The following is a 25,753-nucleotide window of genomic DNA, read 5'->3' on the forward strand; positions in this document are numbered from 1 at the left end:
ATTTGCGAGAATAACTATATACATGGATGGATTTTGATATAACTTGGCACAAATGTTCTCTGTGTTGAGTTGAGTTGTCTCGCACAAAATGAAGGTCAAGGTCACAAGAGGCCAAATAAAAATAATAACATTAGCTTTTTGGTGCTGTATCTTGCTCATATTTTGAAGTATTTTGCTTAGTGGTTAGAGGATTTTAGATCGTTGAGCCTGCTTGTGGTGAGGTCGACTTAATAGTCGCTACTTTCCATTTTGGCAGTTTGGTGTATGTGTGTCTGTCAGTCTGGGCGTCCGCCTAGATTTTTCCAGTCTAAATTGCTCATTCTTTGAAGGATTACAAAATAGTTTGATACACATTTCACCATGATGGGGGTGATGTGTTACAAGCAAAAGTCTGCTGCTCAAGGTCAAGGTCACATTTGGTGTGGTGGGGGCAAAACCCATAACCAGAGCTAAACTTTTACATGCCTCGCGGTATTTTAATATAACTTGGGACAAATGTTCTCCATAGTAAGGCAGAGTGTCACAGGAAAAATTCATGTGTCTGTGGCAAAGGTCAAGGTCTTATTTCAGGGTATTATAGGTCAAATAACAAATTAAAAAATTCATTAGTGATATATGCATAGATGGGTTTTAATATAACTTAGAACAAATGTGAGTTGAGCATGAAGGTCAAGGTCAAAAGAGGTCAAAGATCAAAAACAATATCAAAATTTGGGCATGTCTTGTTAGCACACCAGAGCACTAAGTGCTCAGAGGTGAGCTTTTGTGATGGCAGTCTGTCCCTCTGTCATTGTCTTTCTTCGTCCATCATTATCCACAATTTCTTCCAACCATTTCTCCTCCTAAAACCACTTTGTATTTTTGTATAATGTATGTAGAATTGATCGGCTTTTGGTCCCCTATAAAAGAAATAGTAATTTCCGGTATGCCTCTTGGGTTAAAACTTGCCTGGCCCCTGAGATCACTTAGTTTGTATGTACTTATATTTGAAAATACTAATTTAAGTTAACTTTTGTGAAATTGCATTACCCAGATTTAGAAATTTGGTATACACATTTAGCATTGCCTAATAGTCCCTTACTAGAATGATATTTTGATAGTATCACAAGTGGTCCTGGTTTGACCTGAGTCACTTAATTTGTATAAAAAATGCATTAAACTTTTCCTTTCTCAAACTACAATGCAAAGAGCTAAGATGGTTGATATATAGCATTTCTTAGTCAGTAGTGAACCTCTATAAAAGTTATATCAGTCACTTTGTTTACATGTATGGTAAAACAGGTGGTTTTTGGTCAATAACAATTAGTAAGGAATGAGATATTGTAAAGAAATATGTCTAAAAAATCATTTCATTCATAGACTTACAGTAAATGAATGCCTTGAAACTTTAAATCATTTCCACCAGACCCAGTACTCCAGGTAAAGATTTAAATACATAATCACAATGAACTCTTCAAGGATGGAATTACAAAGCTCAGAACTTAGTCATGTGGCCTTACCCAGCACATTTTTACCAAAACATTTTTTTTTAAATTTCCTTGTGTCAAGGACTTATTAAGTAAACTGTAAAACATGTTAAAAGTTAGTAAACATGTATATAAATCATGCCCATTGACTCATATTGGCCCAGAACAGCACTTTGTTTGTATAGACTAATGTATTAAAATATCTTTCTGGAAGCAACACTGTTTAGAGCTTGAATATTGGCCCATTACATCACTTTGTATAGTCATTTGTATTAAAAACATCTTTCTGGAAACTACAAATACAGTGTCTAGAGCTTGAATATTTGACAAATAGAATTACCATAAACACCTATAAAAATTATATAAATCATGTCTCTAACAGGTAATATATGTTATTCAGGTAATGGAGATGTATGGCACGGGTATGCAGATATACTTGTGAAAAGATGTGCGGTCAAGATAGGAACTGAAGTGAATGAAGAAGATGAAAGTTATGAACCATCACCAAAGAAAATGAGAACTGAGAACTTTGAAGATGAGGATTCAGATGATGATAGTCTTAATGTTAAAATACAAAAGGATGCATTTACTTGTAAATCATTGTCACAACTTTTGTCTCAAACAATTGTTAATGCGTTTGCGGAAGTGAACAAGAATCAAGAATTGTCTAGTTCGTATATACCATCATTTTTTGCCGATTCTAAAACTATTAGAATAATTATGTATAACTGTGGATCGGATAGCCTGGTACTGACTGATAGTTTAGATATGTTTATACATGATCGAGGAAAAACTATTTTAGATGTCACAACTATTTTGAGTGTATGGTATGCCTTGAACTTTGAAAACAATATTGATGAAAGTGATGAACTCTTTCCAAAATTTAAGATGCTATACCAGAAGTCAAATTTTAAAGACCAGACTGGTGAAAGATTTGAGACCTATAGTAAAAAGTGTACGAAACCTATGACAGAGGCAGGAGAAAATAAAGATATTCAGTTGTTTATATCAGTTGAAACACTCACCACTTCTTCAACATTTGTACTCCATGTTATAGAAAAGAGTCACTCATTGCTTAGTCATGCAAACTCCTGAAGCAAGTTTAATGGCACGCCGGTTATGAGGTTAACACTGATGAGTTAATTAATGTTCTTAATCATATGATAAATGTGTTAACAATATAAATAGGTTTTCCTAAATATTATTAACTTAAATTCATGCTTATGTATTTAATTGTTTTCTAACATCATAAAATACACTATTTTTAAAGACCATTACTTGATTTTAATATATTAAACAGAATTTAAGCACCCCTACTATAACTATAAATATACAGTTGAAATCGTGGTATTTCACCATATAACTAGCATTGCATGTGTAAAGTTTAGCATTTGAAATTTGCTTGCAAGAATGTATAAAAGTTTACACGTTCCATTCTTTTAATTAAACTGAATGAATAACTACAACAGTGTATTTTTGCCAACAAACCACGCCATTATTTTGGGCGTCCGGTGCCTAGAGGTTAAGGTCGTTGACTTCAAACCACTTGCCTTTTACCTCTGTTGGTTCAATCCTGACAGGTACTTTTGATTCTTTCATATGAGGAAGCCATCCAGCTACCTTGCAGAAGTCAGTGGTTTTACTGATATAATGCACGGAACGGCATCTGAGGTCTTCCTTAACTGTAAGCATGATAGTGACCTCTCAGTCAGCCTCAAACATTCAGCTTCACGAAGCCTTATACAATGTAGTACAATATTCTGTGTGAAAAAAGTACCTGATGGAATGTTTACTAGCTGACTGATCGGGCCTTGTGCTCAATAGGGACATCCCGGCGATTATTGATGTATTTATTTAATAAAGTCACTTTTGGTAAAATTATGATGAAAATCAGAACCAAATAATATGCATTATGCAATTATAACTGAATCCCAAATATTGTCAACGTGCATACAGTTTGTACTTTTCGTTTCTAAAAATGATAGTAAATAATGTACTATTTACTTGTTTATTTATAAATGTACTTTATTACGCCCCCCTTCGAAGAAGAGGGCGTATATTGTATTGCTAATGTCGGTCAGCCTGTCTGTCTATCTGTCTGTCAGTAGACCACATGGTTTCCGCTGATTATCTTGAAAGCTATTTATCACAAAAGCTTTATATTTACACATAGTGATTGGTCAAAATTAGTAGATGACCCCTAATGATTTTGGGTCACTAGGTCAAAGGTCAAGGTCACAGGTGCCTTAAATATCAGAATGGTTTCCACTGATTATCTTGAAAAATATTCATCACAAAGTCTTCATATTTCACATATTGATAGGTCTTAACTAATTGATGACCCCTATCAATTTTGGGGTCATTAGGTCAAGGTCACAGGTGCTTTAAATGTCAGAATAGTTTTCGGTCATTACCTTGGTTACACTTCATCACAAAGTCTTCATATTTCACATATTGATTGGCCATAACTAGTAAATGACCCCTATTGATTTTGGGGTCACTAGGTCAAAAGTCAAGGTCAAAGGGGTCTAATGGTAATATGATTTCCGCTTATTATCTTGGTTACTATTTATCACAATTCACATATTGATTGGTCATAACTAGTAGATGACCCCTATTGATTTTGGGGTCACCAGGTCAAAGGTCACGGTCTTTGAATGGTAGTATGATTTCAGCTCATTAGATTGAAAGATAATTATCAAAAAGTCTTCATATTTCACATAGTGATTGGTCATAACCAACAGATGACCCGTATTGCTTTTCCAGTCACTACTTCAAAGGTCAAGGTCACAGGGGCCTTAAATGTCAGAATGGTTTCTGCTTATTATCTTGAAAGCTATTTATCACAAAGTCTTCATATTTCACATACAGATTAGTCGTAACTGGTAAGAAACTCCTATTGATTTTCGGGTCACTAGGTCAAAGGTCAGTGTCACAGGGTTCTTGAATGTTATCTTGAAAGCTATTTATCACAAAGTCTTCATATTTCTAATATTGGTTGGTCATAATTATTAGATGACCCTTATTGATTTTGGGTCACTAGTTCAAAGGTATAGGTCACAGGGGCCTTAAATGTCCCATTATCTTGAAAACTATTTATCACAAAGTTTTCATTATTTTTCTTTTTTTCCATAATTGAACACTTCCATGTACCCATTTATGGCAAGTTTCTATAACAAAATTACCAATCATGTGAGTCAAGGGGTAAAAAGGGGGACTATGTGTCGTTCCACATTTTTGTTTAAGTGGCTTTGTACACAATATAATGAAAATAAACTAGTTTCAGTAATCTTATACGTTTTGTTTCACTGACACAACGTTTCCGTCCTTTCATGTTAAAGGTCATTTTCCGAAGTTTGACGGAAAGAGCCGAGACTGCGATTGCATAATGATATGAGGCCATCAGTGCTGCATACTTTTTGTTAAAAAATTAAAAATTAGTATTATCTTTCGTTCGTATACCTTTGTATCATTCATATTAAGTCTTTATCCTACTGAGTTTATAACACTATTCAAACTCTGGGAGATTACACGAGCAAGGCTTGGATCAATACTGGATGCAAAGGCTAATCAGTCCCACACAAATAAGGATATGTTACACTGTAACCTTTTTTCTACAAATGATTGTTACAATTGTTCAATAACAAGAGAAAAATAAATGATAATAAAGCATTATCATTTTATGTCATTATTTTTTAAATCGGGGCATGGTCGTCCTCCGTCCGTCAGTGAGCAATATTATGACTGTTCTGTATCTGTTGCGTTCATTGAACGCCTCCTTTCCTTGTTGCGTTCATTGAACGCTGCCTTTCCTTGTTGCGTTCAATGAACGCTGCCTTTCCTTGTTGCGTTCATTGAACGTCTCCTTTCCTTGTTGCGTTCATTGAACGCCGCCTTTCCTTGTTGATCTTGTTTATCATATTTTGAACCGATTGATAGATATAAAAAGTACGTGAGAATGAGGCGATGTGTAGAGGGCAGGTTTGGGCACCCGCGGGTCACGGACACACATAAATACATTTATTAAACAAGAATACGGCCATAAATATTTGAATGGAAATAAATCAAATATGAAAATATCATTGGTACATGTATCACCTTATGATAGGATAAAGCTCTGACAGTTGAAACACATTTTATCAATAGCTTGATGCAAAAAATTGAGCTATAAAACAATAAATACGGATGTGCAGGCTTATTAGCTTTGTGTTTTACTGATGATAAAAGTTAATCACTGTTGGTTCCAGCAGTTAAAGGGGCACCACTGACGTTTTTTGACGTGAATGGCATAGAAATAATTTTTATTTGTAGATGTTCCATTTGGTGTAGGTGGAGGGCAAAATTTCAGATCATTCGCACGCTCTTTTTTTTTTCTTTTTTCTTTTTTTTTTTTTTTAGAATAGTTATTTTGGTTGTAAAACATGACCCAAAAACTGAAAAGCGTGCAACGCTTGAGTGCCTCAACTGATCTTTGTAAAAAAATCAAATTTTATGATTTTAGGCTTTTTCATCTCAGTGGAGTCCCTTTGAGGGCTAATTAACATGTGGACATTTTCCTGTCCCGACAATGTAGTTTTATCAAATATTTTATTCAGATAATCAGATATCTAAAAATGGAAAGAAATATTTCGAAATATGGAGTATTATAAATTTTTTAAATAACCTACATGCTGCGATCTAATTTTGTAGTTAAAAGTATATATAGTAAGACCTTGAATAAATTTACACACTCCATTTGTGATAAAGTATCCAGGTATCATTCACACCCGGACTCCTTTCTGTATGGATACTCAGGTATTTTAAAGTTTATCAGTTTTCATATTTTGTGTTTTGTATCTTTTCATATATCTGTATATATGTTGTTACGTGCTTTTCAATATAATTATTCTATTATTACGATGTTCTTGATATTTTTCCTTGCTTCTTTTGCACATTTCTTTTTCTTTTCTTTTTTTTTTCTTTCTTTTTTATAATTATATTTGGAATTATCATTGAGACATTGTATTCCATTTTTGTTTTCCATATCTTATAATGACAGTGATATGTAGATAAGAAATTGAGAAATCAAATGTGTTGCAGTGTGGGTGCGATTTATATGTATAAACATGTATAATTTTTTAAACTTTATAACCAAAGGAAGTACAGCGTAACGTAAGCCTACATGATTTTCCAACAGACATCATTATTGGATCCAGTTTTACCAAATTTAGCTTTTTATTATAGCCTATACTTATTATAGTATTATTCATACCAAAGCCAGTGTGTACTCCTTATTTCCAGTCCAATATATCTATATTGTACTCCATATAGCCTCGTTTGCATTATTCGCGTCCTTATTTCCAGTCCAATATATCTATACTGTACTCCATATAGCCTCGTTTGCATTATTCGCGTCCAAAAAGTATTATCAAAATCAAATCCATATTGGACTCGAAGTAACAAAGTTCTGTCGAAATGTTTAAGAAAATGGTGTGAAATAATACCTCGTCCTATAGTTTTAATTGCTGTGCATATGTCTATTCTACTAAAATTTGTATAATAGCATTATACTGTAAGATAAATTAAACTACATGAGGATGGGGAAGTCAACAGTGTGAGTGGTCATGAAATGCATTATATAATGTAGAATCTTGTACAAAAGATCGTTTATATAGATTTAATAGAAATAATGCTCATTTGTTATTCTCTTATAATCAGATATGGGCTGATGATTTGAAATATAATGATTAATCACCTGCTTTAAAAGTTGTTTGTATTACTCAATACAATGGAATGTTACACAAGGAAGTATGATATCCGCCCGGTCTTTATGTAAACATTGATGATATACTGTGCGTTTAAGATAATTATTTAGTGACGCGGTGGTCAAGTCCACTTTAACGGTGTAAAACAGTTATCATATTGTGTTTAATATCTTAAGTCAAGCAGGCTTGCCATATAGATTAAAATATCGACAAATTTACCAACTGGCGGTGTAACACAGAAGGTAAAGTTGTGTGGTAAATTTTTAGTTACATATCAATGCATGACAGCCAGGTTCGGTCCCAACTTCTTTTGTATAATTATCAATCGATTAAGAATTTCTTTTATTTTATAAAGATTATTAGCGCTGTGTTATTTTCTATTAACTTCTTGTATCATAGTTTGGAGACCTTTCTGTTGAAAATGTGTCAGGGTTAAATCGTATACATTTACATGCACAGTGCGTTAACTTGAGTGCGGGTATTAGTTACCCGCACTCCAGAGCACGCCCATTGATTGGCTCATTTTTGCTGGGGTTTATATATATTGTTACGGCAGAGAAAGGGAAAGCGACAGAAATGTCATTTTCAGATGTTCGTTCATTGGTTCATTTTTGCCGGGGTTTCATATTGTGACAACAGGGAACGTGCTTTTATGTTTGACTATGATACAAAAGAGAAAGAACACCAAAACACTCGGCAATCTGATTAATACTCGGGGGCTACGCCCCCTCGTACAAATCAGATAGCCTCGTGTTTCGGTGCTCTTTCTATTACTCATTTCACTTTTGTTTTTAAATGTTGCTATATCTAGCAAGTTGGTGCAACCTGATACGGAATGCATACATGTACATAAATTGTTTCAACTATAGTTAAGTTGGCACGAAAAACTTATGCACTGCAAAAGTACAACTAATATATATTACACACTACACAGAATAAAAATTATTTTTTTCCGGTATTATATATAAATTATTCGAAATTATAACAAAACTGCCTTTATATTCCAATTAACTTGCATCTCATGTAAAAATTAAAATAGGGAAAGAAAAAGGAAAAAAAGGTTTGACAACTTGTGTGGCTCGAACTCATGATACAATTTAATTTGTATGGCATCCTAGTGACTTAATCAACTTTGCCATCGAGACTCTTCAAATTCCATTTCTGATTTTGAATCATATTCACTTCTAAATACCCTGTTTTACCTATTCAGACAAAGATTGTAAACTTTTGTGTACACAAAAATTGCAACGTCACTCTCACATTATCATAGCGGCACAGTACCACATAAAACGACAGTTCTATTTTGATAATTATGACTACGCCTAGTCTGAGGCAAAACTACTGGTAAAGAAAATGAGAGAAATAAAGAGCCTAAAAGTTCATGGTTCTTTAAAGTTTATGGACATTTTAAGCTTTCTTCAAATCAAGGCTGATTGCTTCAATACACAATGTGTCCAGGGAAAATAATTCGTGATAATTCAATAAAAAAAAGAAAGAAAAAAAATACCTTGATTCTTCTATTCCAAAAAAAAGAGAAACGAAATAATACCGTATATGAAGTGTTTTATATGGAAGCCTTGGAGGGTCACTTTTGAGTTTAGACTTACGGATGTTTTACTTTTGACTTTCGACTTTTGACTTTTGATTTGTGACTTACGTCTTATGACTTTTGGCTAACCCATTTTACACGTGCTTTAGAAGCTGAAAGCAGCAACTTTGGTTTCAGGTATGTTTTTTTAAACGTTTTAAATAATTTCATTGAGATTTGTCATGGAGGAAAGAATGTGTTAAGGAGGGAAGTTAATGTTATTTGATATAATCCATTAGTGGTAATATATCACAGACTTTAGTTCCACAAGTGTGTCTGTGTGTTTTGTGCAATCTGCTGTGTTCTAAATATGTTCATTATATTAGTGCTTATACATTTTGAGTCCTCATCACAAAATCTGTCCATGAGTAAAAACAAATTTTTAAAAGTATACAGGGAATACAAGTTTTACGTCTAAGAATGGCATTGTGCACAGTATTAAACATGTATCGCAATGCAGCATTTTATTGAGCTAACACAGACTCAGTATTTCTCTAAAGTACTTAGATAGTGTTGACCAATTTCATAGAGAACGGCAAGTGCTATGTTCATACACACAAGTACAAAGTTAACTGAGCACCATTTGCATTTAGCATCAATGTCTAATTTTGTTGTATATTTTAACATTTGAGAAAAGAACACTTAAGAGCAAACATATATATAGGACCAGTTAGAACAAAATATCCTACTAGCATTTTAATTGTTATATTTTCTCGCACCTATCAATCTTTAAAAGACGGAGCTAAGAGATTTACCCATTTATATACTATGAATGTATAAAGATTTAGATAAAAGATAAACTCTTATTTCAGACACAACTACTGGACAAAAGTTAACGAGGATGAAAACCTTGATGTTGATCTGTGTCTTCATCATTATAATGTTCGGCATTACCAAAGCTACCATGCCAAGATACCTACCCTCAACATCTATAACAAACAAAACTCTGCTGATAATAGAGTACTTTCTGGTACGGCATGACATTACGACGTCATTTAGTACAGTGAATAGAATGTTTAAACGCTTAAATTTAAAACGGCGTAATGGAATATATATACTCCTTTTGAGACCGTGTCTGATGTTATAAACATAGAAATACAAACAAGTGGGGGAATGCATAGGATACCGTACAATATGGCGTAGGTTTATGCTGGATTACCACATGTACGTCAAGGGGGGCGACGTTATGGAAATAATAACAGATGGTATTGAGATGCGGAAAGCACATCGCTTATGCCGACGCGTATAATACGCCAAAGGACCAGTTTTTTATGGACGGTTAAACTTAAACCATAAGGATTATGTATCCATGGTGCTGTGAATGGATATAGTAGAAAAATAATATGGTTAGAGGTTTCGGACTCAAATAACGACCCACACCTTATTGCAAGATACTTTTAGACACCTTTACTGAACATTATCAAGTCCCCCCCACCCAATACTTCTTGTGATGTTGGTACGGGAAACTGCATTGCTTTACTATTGCAGAAATACTTCAGACACGATTCTACAGATCCGATTGCTGGTACTCGAAGCATTGTAGCTGGAGAAAGCACATCTAACCAACGCATTGAGAAGTAGTGGTGTACATTACGACAAAATGGAATCAATTGGTGGATTATTTTTTTCAAAGACTTACGCGATACATGTGTATTTAATGATCTGGAACCGATACAATGTTAGAACTTAAAATTTTGCTTCATGGACCTCATACAAACCGAGTTAGACCATATTGCACATGAAATAGGGCAACAAACCAGTTCTTCTGTTATTTGTGGTAAACCTGACACAATGTTTTTTACCAGGTCTATATGAAATTCACGACTTGCAGTTAACTTGAGAGACGTATATATTTGCAAAGAACATGTATTCACGCCCAAAAAGGCAATGTTGGGAATTCGTAGAATTAGTACCCCTTCTGAAGCAACTGATTCAGCACTACAACTGTGTACCGAGTTAAACGATTTAATTTTGAGAATAGATTTGATATAAATACGCTTTGAAACGACTAATACTGATTTTTTCGTGTTATTGATATATACTAGGTTATTATAGGCTAAGTTTCAAAAAATGATGTTTTAAAATCATAAAGACGATAGTTAACGATTTCACTTCATTATATGGTTGTTTTAAAAATTTAGCAAAATGTCTACAATATATTTGTATATTATCATTTAAGTTATAACCACTCTAATTTGCATTATAAGGCATTGTAAAATTGACTAAATTATTGAGTGGTATACCTAAAGGACACCTGTATGCAAAATTTAAGCAAAATTTACCGTACGGATTTGTAGTTGTAGGCATTATTATGAGTCAGAACATATACATTAAAAAGGCTTTTTAAAAGAAATACATGTATTGAAAAAAATATCCGTTTACATCTAATCATTATCAAGTTTTGATAATCTATCTTTATTAAATATAATATCTATATATATAATATATAACGTAATATCTTGGTTTGCAAGTGTTGTTTGTTTAGATGCAAATAATAACATTCTAGTAATGAGCTATGCATATTAAATTCATGACTATTCTCGACACGATAGAAATATGCATGGAAATGTTTCTCTACCCCACCCATTTGAACATTTTTTATCATATCATTCTAAATTTAAAAAAATCACTAAAATTACATTTAGTCAAAGGGCTTGTATCAAAGTTTGCTAAAATCTTTCTAGAAGTATACTGATTCATTCTGTGAAATATGTTAGGCTTTTACCGGCTAGTTTGTAATATATTAAGCATTGAAAATGTTATATGTCGAATTTGCTCTTAGATTTAGCATTAATTAGGCAATGAATATCTGTAAAAAATGATAATAATAGAAAACGAGCATATTTTCCCATCTAAATATAGCTAGAAAAATACAAAAATACTGAAGAAAAAAATGAAGAAAAAAAGTTGGCTCCTATGGGATTCGAACCCACAACCATCTGATTTCATGTAACTAATGTAAATACTCTTGAAAAGGAGGTAGTGCACCCGGACCCCCTTACAGGGCTAGTTCTTTCCCGACCGATATTGCACATCATCTACAGAATAGATTCGTACCGTGACATATTAGTTATACGTGTAATAATTAGATTCAAACGTCTTATTCATTCGCAACAAATAGCAACCATACTTTATAGGATGTATTATGGTATTTAAAAGGAATATACATGTATATGATTGTTATTTCAAAAATAATAATTGATCTTTGTTATAAATGCTGACTTATTTTCTCCTTTTTTTAGGTTTTGCCTTGTGACTTTTCACTTATAATTTATCACTTTTTACTTATGACTTTTATCTTTTGACTTATAACTTTTGCCATTTGCTGTTACCCTTTGCCTTGGTATAAACATTAGTTTTACTTGATTTTAGATTAATGCAAAATAAGCAAATTTATGATATAATCACCAAACGCAAGGGAGCACATCAGCCGAGAGTGGTGTTAAAATCATATAATGTTTACAAGTACATTTAGCCACCAGCCTCATTTTTGCATTAGAATCCTCATTTGTTGATAATTTATTATTGTGTTATTGTAACTTTGTTATAACCGAAATAAACTTGTTATTTACCACCGGAATAAACGGTATATAAATGATACAGAGAATTGTTTTTATCTATGTAGAGATAGTGTTCCGTTAAAATTATAAGTAAGAGGTTGAAATGAGCAAAGTAGAAATATAATAGCAATCACTATAGAAGTAAACTGTGTGGAACCAGCCAACTCCCTCAACAGACTACCTTAATATACCTCTACTGAGAGACCACACTACCAAAGGTTTTTACCTCACGGTCTAGACCGTGACAGGTTGGCAGAGCTATCAATAATGTTTTGGAATAAATACGTTTAAACAGATAACAACAAACATTGTTTATTCTACAAACGTGCTTTATTTTGTTTAACAAAATTGTTGTCTTATAAGAAAACAAATGTTTTAGATATACAAAAACAAACTGCATTTTAGCTTCATTATATTTAATTTAAAAAAAGAGACAACAAATACATAGGTTAGCATTTTGTTTCTAAAATAGCACATATGCCTTTAATTTCTTAAAAGCGTCCACAATAAGTGGTGGGGTTAAAACTTGAAAATTATCGAGCGTCTGAAACAAGTGTGAAAAAGTAACACTCGTATTCCGAAAATGTCTGAATAATTCCATAGACAATAACGAATAAAACCAAATCACCAGTGTTTGGACATTTTGCATTTGCTAAACTGTACTACTTTCCACTCGGAACGAACGCTGTTTTGCAATGAAACCTCTTAGTCTTCTAAACTGGCTCCGAAAACTTGACAAATATGTATTGCTGATGCTCTTGCAACTGCTTTGTAGATGAAACCATTCGACAGCACGTCCTTAAATCATACAGGTAGCTTTACTAGAATTAAAATTGAAAACATTAAAAGTATGTGTTATCTCAATTGAAATGAAATACATATATATACAAAATGAAATATAAAAGATCCCTTAATACATAACTGTATACAAAAGTTTATATACAAATAACATGTACTTTGTACTTGGTAGGTGTTCTAAGTTATTGATACTGAACAAGTGTATAAAGTTTCAATATTATATCATAACTTATTTATGGGACCATATTTCATTAACCTTCTGACAAAACAAAACATTTTAGCTTTAAAAATGGGCATAAGTATGTCAAATTGTGAGCCACTCATACGATACTTGGTCACTGACCTTAAATGTCAACACTTAATATGTGTTTTAAGTTTCAAAGGAATCGCTAAAATAGTTTTTGAGAAACCATTTTTCATGAAAATTCTAAACCATAAATTCAAAGTCGGAAAAGAGGCATAATTTGATAACAATGAAATTCAGAGATTTCTAACTTAGAGCGTGTTCTAAACAAGTGTGTGAAGTTTCAAAGCTGTATGATTTATTGTTTTTGAAATATCATTTTTCATGAAACTTCTTAACTATAAATTTCTTTGTGAAAATAAGGCCTATAATTTGGTCTATATTCAATATAAGATGGACTCAGAATGAACTACGGGTGAAAACCGATTGAAGCTGCAGCAAACAACAATGCGAGACTTATTTGGATTTAAAACAGGAACCCATATAAAAAAAATAAAGCGTTTGATTCATACGCTGTATGTTAATTTGAAATTATATATGCCAGTTCCGGAAATCAAAATAAGAAATGGATACCTAATGCAATGCAATGCAATGCAATGCAATGCAAGCAAAGTATTTTCTTTTCCTAATCAATTAAAAAAGCTTATATAAGAATAACATTCTGTTCTTGCATATGAGCCCACATATTTTGTTTTTTAAATAAGTCTCCAGGAAACTTAGGTAAATGAACTTACCTCGTCTGAATCGTTGTCATATTCTGCCATATTTTCCTTGGAAATTATGAGGCAAGCACGTTGACCAATAACAAAATCCATATGTCATAAATCAAAAGTCACAAATCAAAAGTCATAAGAAAATAGTAAAATAAATCTATAAGTCGAAACTCAAAAGTGACCCTCCAAGGCTTCCATAGTTTTAGGTTATGATAGTGCACTATGTACGTGTATATATATAATATTTTCATTCAATGAAGAGAATCGTATCAAGATACAGTATAATTCATACATTAAGCGGGTACGGATACTGTTCAGCAAAATATTTTATGGTCAAACTTTTGTAGGATTGTTTGAGAAAGGAAAATATTAAGTACATATTCAAGTGTATGCATGACATTGTGCGAAGCGCAAAAAGTAAAACATCAAAATCCTGTTGCATGCAGAATGCAGAAAATTGATAAAAACATGAATAACATAATATTTTATGAGATACTGGGTTTTTATCCATGTGATAAAATCCATAAAGGTCATATAGTTCTGCCGAACTATTTCTGGCGTACGTTTTAATTTTAATGATTTCATAAAATTGTAAATTTTCATGAAAGTAAATTTTTCCTTTTGTTCTAAGCTGCATATTTTTCATTTCAAATATCTTTTTTTTTTTTTTTCTAAAAATGTTAAAACTTACTCCGAAGTAATGACTTCACTTGAAATACTGTTGTTTGCGCAGCGTCCACGTGAACGTCTGCAGTAAATATGCCAATCGCAACTTTTCGGCCTTTTTCGTCAGTTTTCGGCTAAGGACCTCAAATAAGCAGTACGAGTCTAACCTACGCGAAGAAACTAAACATGTAAACAAATAGTATTTAATTTTTTTTCAATATATCAAGTAAAAGTCCACTTAAAATAAGTAATTTCAATAGATATAAAAGTAAACAATCCTATCAGCTCAAGATGACGTGATGTGGCCCCTGTCTTGGAGGGCTTATACATTATTTATATTCTAATTATTATGTTTGTAGAAACCCGAAAGTACAAAATGTCAACCTGATGACTTTTAAGTCGGATTAGTTTAAAATTGTACATCAGTGGGCATATTTAAATTTGAAATTGTTGTCAGACATATTTTCAATCATAATCGTACCGAAACGGACTTTATTTTCCTTTGGATGAAATAAATATATATATTCGTTTTACATTATCGAAGATCACACTCTCTGAAAACTGTCGAAAATTGCTTTTGTTTATTAGGCATAAAATAAAAACAAAATGTGTTTGTTTTGTCATGAATATGCTATATATCACACATCAGAGTGTGGAAATTGTATAGTCCGGCTGTAGAAAAAAATAAAGGCTAAGTTATCTCGATTGTGGAATAATAGTTGGAGCCGTATTTCTTGATCTTTGAAAGGGCATTCGATTTGATTTACCACGATAATCTTTTGTATAAAGTAAATCTTTATCGTTTCTCTGAAAAATCCCATAAGCTTAATTAAGTACCACCTATATAAAAAAACATGACAATATGGAATAATATTTCATATAGAATAAAGTCTAGTATCTCACTACAGTCTTTCTAACAGATAAGTCTTAAAACATCTTTTATCACCTAATCATGAGTGTCTGTCTTAGAATAATAAAAAAATAACTATAAACAAATAGATCGGTAAATTGAGGTTTTGATATTTCGAGGGGTCAACGCGAAAGTAGTCTATCTGACATTTTTTCATAAAAGGTCTTTTTTACAGATTCTGAAAAGTCTTAATAGTCCTCATATTATGTGTTTAAATCTTCCTTCTCCTGTGCATAGTTAAGGACACAAAACATATTTGCCATACTATTGTATCTAAAAAGGCTATATTTGCTCAATGCGAAACTAGTCTATCTGCAAAAAAAAATGCACATAGGCTAGTTTCGACTTAATATTAACATCTCTTTTTAAGTCAAGTAGCCTATGTGAAGAAATTTATATCAATTTTTCTATACAATTGCATTATTTCAATAGGTACATTAATTCAGATCATTAAAAATAGTAAAAGAACCTTTAAAAATTATTCCAAATCACACATTGTAGTTGGTAATAGCTTGCATTGAAATTTCGTTTGAACAAATATTGAATAATTTTTGAAATTTGTTCAATTCAGGCATTATATTTCTTTAATTATGATTTATTTTAACTAAGCAAAGTGCAAACTAGTGTTAAGAATTTATGGAAACAACAAATTTGAGTTATTTTCAGTGTTTGTCCTTCAGTCCCGATACCAAATTCCCTGAATAACTTAACAAAAAACTTTTGATCTGTTCATAAAAATGTTGAGTGGTGAAATATTTATTTCCTACTAATAATTTCTTTGAATTACTGAGCTTACTCCTTAATTATAGCATAATTTGCTGTCCTTCTTTTTCGACAGCCGTAAATCGTTTCATTAGTTATTTGCATATTGTTAATAATACTATGGGGGCTACAACGTTTTTATCAATCAAATACGTTCATAATTTAAGTTGGATAACTTAATTTCGAAATTGAAAAGGCTAAATATGGAAGTTTTTAAGTTTTTTATGTACTATTTCTTGGGCTGTTATTTGGTTGAGGACACTTGCGCGTTTGTAACCGACGAAATCCCATGTGTAGATGACATAGCTCTAAACGCGCCTAAGGGCATGTCCGTCGCAAAAATGAACATTAAACTTAATATCTGAGATCATGTCACACAGAAATTTCACTTAGCCTGAGAATAGAACCAACACCCCTCCATAATAAATCCAATGCTTGACTGAAATTGCCTTTTGATTTGTATCCAAGATATTTTTCATCTGATTAACCTTGAAATAACTAGAAATGTGTGCAATTTTAGCCATATTCCACTTTTTTCTCATTGTAAGGAAGTCTGACATGACAGCGGACAGCATAACAAGCAAGGGTAAATCAAAATGACTCCATCCTCTTGAACTTGGTACACAGTCCAACAACTTACTGGACAGAATGTTAAAGATATTGATTGAGTGACATACCAATATTACCTAATTCATGAATGAAATTTTTGGTCGCAAAAATAAATGACAAACCATAAAAAACTTGCATGGTATAAGTTAAAAATTTTAACACATAGTCATAAAAAAACACAGTTAACTAACCTAATTACGTATTGCTTCCATAAATTCTTGCCACTAGTTTGCCTTTGAAATCTTTTTGGTTAAAGTATTTCATCTTTGGGAACATGAGTTCCATTAATATTAACATGCTTATCATATCAGTTTGAATAATACGTGTATACCATTATCCAAGAAACTTTCTTGTTAAACGTTTGATATATACATCTTAGTCTAAGCTTCTTCACCCATATGCGGGAAGGGCCGGACATAGTTATGGAAATGAGCTTCTGTCAGGTCAATGATGTGATTTTGTTTCTGATATTGCTAGGAGAGGGGGGTATTCACTTAAGTGACAAGATCCATAAAATCATGATATTTCAGCAGTTTTCTATTTCTGAATTAATTTTAACATCATTATAGCAAATCAATGTTTACATACACATGTACATTTGTTTCTGTTTTGAAGAACTATCATGTTCTTTTCTCTAGTCCAAAGCAGATAGAATACATTATTTGGGTTACAACTCCCCAAGATTAGAGATGTAAGATTCATGGATGATTTGTTGCATTGTGATATGCCTAGTCCTAGATGTATGCATTAAAACGAAATTTTAAATGGCTTCTGTTTCGAATAAAAAATGTTGAGCTGTAAAAATGGCTGAGTCGGTCTTGTTATTGTTGGGAATGTGAAAAATCTTGACTGCAGTCCCAAATGCAAACAATTTAAAAGTTTGAAACTTTGAATATTTGCTTATCAATGTAAGATTCCATTGTGACACAAGAGGCATTAATCTAAAAGCTAAATATTTGGTGTCAGATGCCCCTTTTTAACATACAATTTTTATTAAAATTGCTCATTAAGTTTAATGATTTAAAGACCATCTAAGGTTTCAATATAAAACTTGGAACGCTTTCATATCATATCAAAAGAAAGATGTTAGACAAGAGCATTATCCTGCAAGCAAAATTTTTAGGAGTTATGCCCCTTTTCAACTTCGAAACTCTATTAGTTATGTTCCCTCATTGGATAGAAATTCTATATAGCAAAATAGAATTTCTTTCTTCATCAAAAGTGAGCTGAATGACATGGTATGGTGCACAGATTCATCAAAGACTGGTTAACAGGCTTCTGTGAACTGCGTCATTTTAAGATGGCAGCCATTGCTGTCTGGGAGAGGAGTGGGGGAAGAAGGGGATGGCCCTTTACTAAATTACCTTTGTATTTAAAAAAATATTTGAAGATGACTTACATTTGTCTTGTCTGCTTGTAAGTAAGAAGAAAAATTGTCATATTGTAGGAGTAAGGATAACATTTGTCATATCCTATTAAGAATTTATAAACAGTAGTTTGTGAAACCAAGTCATGTAATTAATACTGATTTCTATGATACAGATATATATATATAAAATATAAGTAATGTTTCTATTGTTTGCACTGTATGAGTTTAATTAACATTAATCAAATTATAAAATAATTCTTTTCAAGCCTGAACTGAATTTCATTTCTACCGACTGTATCTCTAAATGAAAGCACAAAAATGCATGTTAATTAAATCAATTTGCTAAAAAATTGATATAACATGAACATTTTCAAAGCTCTGTATGTTTTAATTGATATAACTTTATAGAAATAGAAAAAAAAGAGAAATAAACATTTAATTGCCATACATTCATATCCTAAATATGTCACTTAGACTAGTTACGCACAAAATTTCTTGTCAATTTTTTCACAAAATTCAGAGCGAAACTAGTCTATGTGAATTTTTCATAAGATAATTAAAAAACTGTTTTTCTATCATATATTATTATTTTGACATACCCTGACTCAGTAGTGTGCTTTTTTAATAAAATCACATAGAATAGTTTCACATTCAATATTCAAGCCATATATGACATTATTCTGGCGCGAAACTATTCTATGTGACATTTCTTACTAAAACATCATTTTTAATGAACTGATTATCAAAACTGAAATAAGTATGGTTGTAGTTCTCTTAAATACATACTATATCTATATTATATTGAAAAATTCTGAAAATGTAAAAAATGAGAAAGTTTTTTCCTTCTCCTGAACATTTTTAAAAAATGCACATAGACTAGTTTCGCGTTGAGCCCTCGATTTAACCTTTGTGATAACTTGTAAAGAGAAATCTCTTTCGGTCTTAAAGACTCTAATTGTATTCCCTTTGAAAAGCAAAAAACATTACATGTGAAATAGCCTCGTACCGTTTGTAATCTTATCTTAGTTTGCTAGTGGAAACTGAATTCCTTTAATTAAACATTAATAAAGAGCTTTAATAGAGAGCATTAAAGAGAGCTTTAACAGAGAGAATGAATAGAGCATTAATAGAGAGCATTAATAGAGACCTTTAATAGAAAGCTTTAATAGAGATCATTAATAGAGAGCATAAATAGAGCCTTCGACAGAAAGAAATTAATAGAGAGCATTAAAAGAGAGCATAAATAGAGCCTTTAACAGAGAGAATTAAAAGAGAGCATTGACAGGAGCGTTAGTGCCTCGGATGGAATATAATACATAAAAAACTAAACACGCAAATGTTAACAGTTAGCACATGGAAGATTGTGTATAACGTTGGTAAAAATATATTGTGATATGTCCATTATTTAAATGTAGTATACTGTTAATAGAGAATGTTGACTAAATAGATAGATAAATAAATAAACTCAATAAATTAGGCTATAATTTCATGTTAAAAAATATGGATTAAAAACCTGAAACTGGGAATTTATGTGCGTAAACTTCTGACCTGAACAAAATAAATACATATTTTCTACATAACAAACAGAAAGTATATGGGGGTTTCCTTCAGTTTCTATGTGTTCAACGGAATCAATCTTCCATAGGCGTTAACACTAAACGTATGTTGTATTATTATTTATTTTACATTAAAAAGAGAAAATTATATTAAGCATTAAGTTAAGAGTATGAACATTGATTAAGATACAAGTACTTGTTAACGGTAAGTTGCATTTTTTAAATTTTATTTTACATTGTACTGCATGAATTATTTTAAAAATGACCTAGAAAAAAACGTCCATACTGTTAAATAGTGCGTGCACTATATACATATGTATAGTACATACTTTAAATGTATAGACTTCCTGTTTTCAGTTTTGGACAATTTTGTTTGCAAATATTTTAGACAAATCGATATGCATTTTAGTATTCAATATTTATACAATGTCTTGTAATTCGGAAACAGAATTGGAACTTAAGCAAGTGTGGTAGTTTATACATGTAATTATGGGTATACATACATGCAATACTAAAAATACAGCCATCTTTTCTCGTCTATTTCGTTTTCGTACCTGAATGGTCTTTCTTTATGAAATGTTGTATACATGTATAAAAATCATTTAAATATGTATGTACATATTGTAGAATACTGCAATAATAATAATTGTTTTAAATATGTCGATCTCCTATTTTGCAGATTGTTACCAAAAATATGCATGTATCTGTAATGTAATGAAGGTTTAAACGGTGTCTGTTTTGTCAAATATACGCATTTTTTTCGTATAATCAGACGGTGTTTTTCATTATTTATTTCTCTATTTATTAACGATTTTTCTAGCTTCATTAAACATTCATTGTTTTGTTTATTTTACGTGGGTGAGAGCTTTTTCTATTTTAATTGTTCTTTATTGTCATGTGTAAATGGAGAAACTAAGTAGCTTTATCTATTAATAGTTATTAATTGTCGTGTGATTTTATGCATTGTTATTAAAAAATCGTTAACCCTTAACATGCTTGCTTAAAGACTTTACCATCGTTTGTTTGTATATACAATAGATACTGGAATTCTTAAAACTCTGAATAGACTGTAAAAATATTTATTTATTTATTTATTTATTTATTTAAATAAATAAAATTTATTTATTTATTTATTCATATATTTATTTATTTATCTATTTGTATGAAAAGTAAACCTATCTTTGTTACATAGATATTTATCAAAAGTAGTATTTTATAAACTTAATTGGATCCCCATTTTCTTATTTTCAGAATGGCTGAATCTAACGGACATTCTGATAAAAAGGGGAAAGACGAATCAGAAGAACTCCATCATGTTTGCACGTATGAAAATGACGATGACGACGAAACTTTCCATTCTTTTGGCTCAGACAGCAAGCCAGAGGATATTGTTCAAGAAAAAACGCATGAAAGAGACCAAATAATCCCTTCAAACGAAGCAATTTTAGAAGAAAACCTTACCAATGATTCTAAATTTGAGCCTAACAACCTGAACTCAAACCCTTGTATACACAATTGGTTGGATAATCAGTGCATAGACGAAAACAGTGCAAGTATTTCAAAAGTACAGCCATGTGTTAATAATTCGAATACGTCAATTTCGGATGGAACCGATGGTAATCATCAAAATGAACAGGCGGGCATATCCGCTCACCCTTGCAATTACAGTGACAGTGCATCGTGTTTTAACGATTCTGGTATCAGAAACTGGCAAGAAGTCAAAATGTTATCAATAAATGATGTTAATTATCCGAGCGAACAGGCGCCCATGTCCGGTAACCCTAACATTTTCAGTGATAGTGCGTCATGTTTTAGCGATTCGGATACCAGCACTGTTATCTATCGCAGAGATTGGTTTGAAGTTAAAGTGCCGTCAATAACTTCACGATATCCGTATCAGGCAAACGCTCGGACGCCATTCGAAAGAAGCATTTCGTGTACTGATGAATGCCCTTTTCACAAAGAAGAAATTATAAAATATGTGTGCATGCCTTGCAACAAGCTAGCATGTCAGGCATGTTGTACAATCGACCATAAAAATTGCCACGCACCAGCCTATATACCGTCACTGATAGTAAAACCGGAATTCAAATTTGATGAAAAGTGCAATAAGTTCGAAGAAGACTTAGATGACATACAAAACCGATTAAAGATAAGCAAAGGAAAAGCCCAATCAAACTTAAAGGTTTGTGAAATTATGAAAATCAACGCAAAAGCACAGTTCAAAAGACAACGTGATGAACTAAACAGGCTTTTCGAGTGTTTTGAACGAGACTTCGACCGTAAAATCTCTGAAATTGAAAACCACAACAAAGAAAAGATAAAAGAACTAATGTCAAAGCAAGAACGCATTGATGAGCAGTTACAGAATACTATTTTAGATTACGACCAACGTAAAGAAGAAGGAAATAGTTCCCGAATATTTACAAAAATAGAAATGTCGAAAGAAATCGTTGATGCCTTAAATACCGGCTTAGCAAGCATTGAAATGGAGAATGAAGTTGATAGATACATTTACAAACCATCAGAGGATGTTATGGACTTCAAACAAAAGATATCAGAGCTAGGGAACATACAAATCATCGATTCTGAATCAAAAAGTGATGTCACTGGTGTTAAAACAATAAACATGAAAACAGAAACAGACCAAAAGCCATGTCAAATTAGCGGTTTAGTTCTGCTGTCAGAGCGTCACCTACTGGCCGTAGATTTTGCTAATTCCACTATTAAAGTGGTTGATATCTTCAACAATACTGATGTCATCAGCGTACCTGTGATGCCAGCGCCATTTGACGTAACTATGGTCAGTGACCAAGTTTCCACTTGCGACAAAGACAAAGTCAATGGAGAGTTGGTTCTGACACTTCCTAAAGAAAATAAACTGCGTGTCATGGACTACACATTACCATCTTCGTTTACAGACAAACGAGATATTGAAACAAATGGAATGTGCCGGGCGGTTCTTTACCACGATGGTAAATTATTCGTTACTTTTCCACATTTAGGAAAAATAGAAATCGTTGACATGAATGGGAGATTGTTGAAAAAAATTAGATGCGCAACTTTTAACATCGGTCAACTGTTCCAGCCTTTGTCCATCACCATGGATATGACCGAGGGCAAACTATTTATTTCTGATAAAGACAGTCACACTGTTTTTTGTATGAATACTGATGGTGACGTCATTGCCTCTTTTAACGATTATGACCTTGTCGAACCACGTGGTTTGTGTGTCAATATGACAGGTGCGGTTTTCGTCTGCAGCTTTGCTACACATAAAATATACCATCTCTCTTCAAATTGTCAACTGATCTCAACCATGACAGTTGCAGACGACACAAGTCCAGCCCCGTTTCCATTCAGTATTGCATACTCGGATGAAAATAATGCTATTTATGTCGGACAATTTGCAAAAGATTGCATTAAAGCATACACGCTTGGTTGAGTGATTGGAGCAGTACATTTTCCGAAAGCTATCCGACCAAATTTTGACAGTCCGTGATTTTGTTGGAAGGCGTTTAGAAAACTGCCTTGTTATGTCAAAGTCTCCACCGTGCACATGCCTAGGCTATCATTATACAGTAAACGCCGCTGATAACGATACTCAGGGTCCGCCAAATTTATATCGTTATATCCCGATATCGTTACATCCGAGAACGACCATTTTGAAAACAAGAGTCGGGACTGCGGCAACAGCATCGGTATATGCGGCGTATATCGTTATAAGCGGTGTATATCGTTATAAGCGGTATATATCGTTATAAGCGGTGTATATTGTTATAAACGATATCGTTAAAAGCGGTATATATCGTTATAAGCGGTGTATATTGTTATAAGCGGTGTATATCGTTATAAGCGGTATATATCGTTATAAGCGGTGTATATTGTTATAAGCGATATCGTTATAATTGGATTTTTCTGTATGTAGTTTAATGTTATTTAAATAAATCAGAACAGAACACTACCAAAACAATTAACAAAATTATTTTTTTCTTGAAACAAAAATCTTTTGGCGACGCATAAAAATACTCGTGACTAGGACTGTACTGTAGCGTGACACCATTTTTGTTAAGGTCTGACCAATCTGTAAGGTCTAGAAACTTTTCTTCTCAATCAATTTGTTAAGAAGTTCGATTTAAGGTGCCAGCCAATAGTCTTGTTGACATATCTAACATAGAATATACAGGGTCACATATACAGTATTAGATTTAAGAGTGCACTTTTTAGCACTAGAATTAGCAAGTTTAAGCAAGCGTACTACATTACATTATATTACAAATTGTTAATGACAGATAATACTTTTTTCTAAAACAAATAATTATTATTCCGAAAAATTCATCATGTAAATTTTCATACTTAATCACTTAGAAGTCTATCGACATTTTTTTCAATAAATACTTGTTTAAGAATATCCAAATACAAATGTACATGTAATAGCATTTTATTGTGGCTTTTTTAATCAATATTTTACAGAAAAAGTGCTTGTTGTTGACCAATCCACTTTAAATTTGATATCAGTCGGCGCGTGTCGTTACTTATGTTATGATAATTAGTACAGGCTGGACAATCAGTATTTGACATTGCTATGTTTTTTGGTTGTTGTTTAACAATATTTCAGCAATGCCTGTACATGCTAACATATACTACCTATCAATGTAAATAATACAGTGAACTAATTTTTCAAAACAAGATTGAAGGATAGAAAGGAGTTTCCTAAAAAATAGTTGGGAAAAACCTCAAAGAGGGCAAAAAGTATAATTATTAATAATGAAATTTATACTAGTATCACACATTGTATCACTTAATAAATTGAGGAATTCAATGGCAAATATAATTTAGTGTGTAATTTATTCCCACGTCAGGGTTAAAGCTGGTTGTTGCCTTTTTTAACACGACAACTACACTTTACAACAATACTGTTTGATTCCAAAGGACCGGATTTTGAGAGTGTGGCTGTAAGCTTATAGCTTCCTACACAATATAGAACTAAAATAAATTCTGTATTTATAAATTATAACGGTTTCCTCTAAATTTACATATGGCACGTCTATTGTCGTTAACTACAATTGTTGTCCTGTTGTTCTATTGTAACTCAGATTTGTTAAGCTTATTTACTCGTATGAATGGATTCTTTAATCAGTTATTATTTACGTAAATATATACATGTAAAGTGGTAATAATACTATTAAATATCTTTATCAGATTATATTACTTTAACAATTTATTATATAATTATGTAGAATGTCATATCAAACAATTTTATTTAAAGTTTGTTATAATTAAGATAAAAAGGCAAGTAGATGCTTGTCCGTCAAATCCACCATTCCCGATTTTAAAATACAGGCTTCGTTTTACTAAAACGTGAAAGGTTTATTTAACCTTTATATTTTAGAATCATAGATAAATTAAGTATGTTCACACTGTAACCCGTTATTTCATATAGACGGGTGTTAACGGCTTTTCGACCCCTTCCCCCTTTTTGAGGCCTAAATACCCTATTTAGCCTTCCCCCTACACTGTGTTTCGTTTGGGAAATGTTGTTAAAAAGGTGATCACTTTCGGCGCCGGCCCCTATCAAAAAGGTACATTAGGGATGTGCCCCCTTCTGTTAAGGTGGTTTAAAGGGGGGCGGACCCCTTATCACCAAAAATATTTTGGACATGTTCAAAATGTCCTCAGGTCAATCGTAAGGTAACGTGTAATCAACGCTGAAAAGCCTTTTACTCTATCTCAATCCATTGAGAAGTTGCAGCACTTTGAAATTAGTT

The 25,753-nt window shown here is 32.4% G+C and overlaps 2 protein-coding genes across 4 annotated transcripts; both read left to right on the top strand.

Moving 5' to 3' along the window:
- Positions 1–1,835: 1,835 nt before the first annotated feature.
- LOC132716107 (uncharacterized) lies at positions 1,836–5,193 on the top strand. The gene has a single exon (XM_060699283.1). It carries the CDS (start codon positions 1,836–1,838, stop codon positions 2,559–2,561), a length of 726 nt encoding a protein of 241 aa, XP_060555266.1. The 3' UTR covers positions 2,562–5,193.
- Positions 5,194–6,020: 827 nt separating this feature from the next.
- On the top strand, positions 6,021–24,613 carry LOC132716095 (uncharacterized). 3 transcript variants are annotated; one of them, XM_060699267.1, is made up of 2 exons: positions 6,021–6,260; positions 21,237–24,613. In XM_060699267.1, exon 2 carries the CDS (start codon positions 21,238–21,240, stop codon positions 23,428–23,430), a length of 2,193 nt encoding a protein of 730 aa, XP_060555250.1. In that variant the 5' UTR covers positions 6,021–6,260; position 21,237; the 3' UTR covers positions 23,431–24,613. The 3 variants fall into 3 exon arrangements, with proteins under 3 accessions (XP_060555250.1, XP_060555248.1, XP_060555251.1); XM_060699265.1 differs by lacking the exon at positions 6,021–6,260 and adding an exon at positions 19,859–20,190; XM_060699268.1 differs by lacking the exon at positions 6,021–6,260 and adding an exon at positions 19,859–20,089.
- Positions 24,614–25,753: the final 1,140 nt, after the last annotated feature.

Source organism: Ruditapes philippinarum, unplaced genomic scaffold (genome assembly GCF_026571515.1).
Source record: "Ruditapes philippinarum isolate M1 unplaced genomic scaffold, ASM2657151v2 ctg579_1_1_1_1, whole genome shotgun sequence".
Taxonomy (NCBI): domain Eukaryota; kingdom Metazoa; phylum Mollusca; class Bivalvia; order Venerida; family Veneridae; genus Ruditapes; species Ruditapes philippinarum.

Coding starts and splice junctions, on each gene's coding strand:
- LOC132716107 (XM_060699283.1), top strand. CDS start 1,836: ATGTCTCTAACAGGTAATATATGTTATTCAGGTAATGGAGATGTATGG.
- LOC132716095 (XM_060699267.1), top strand. CDS start 21,238: ATGGCTGAATCTAACGGACATTCTGATAAAAAGGGGAAAGACGAATCA.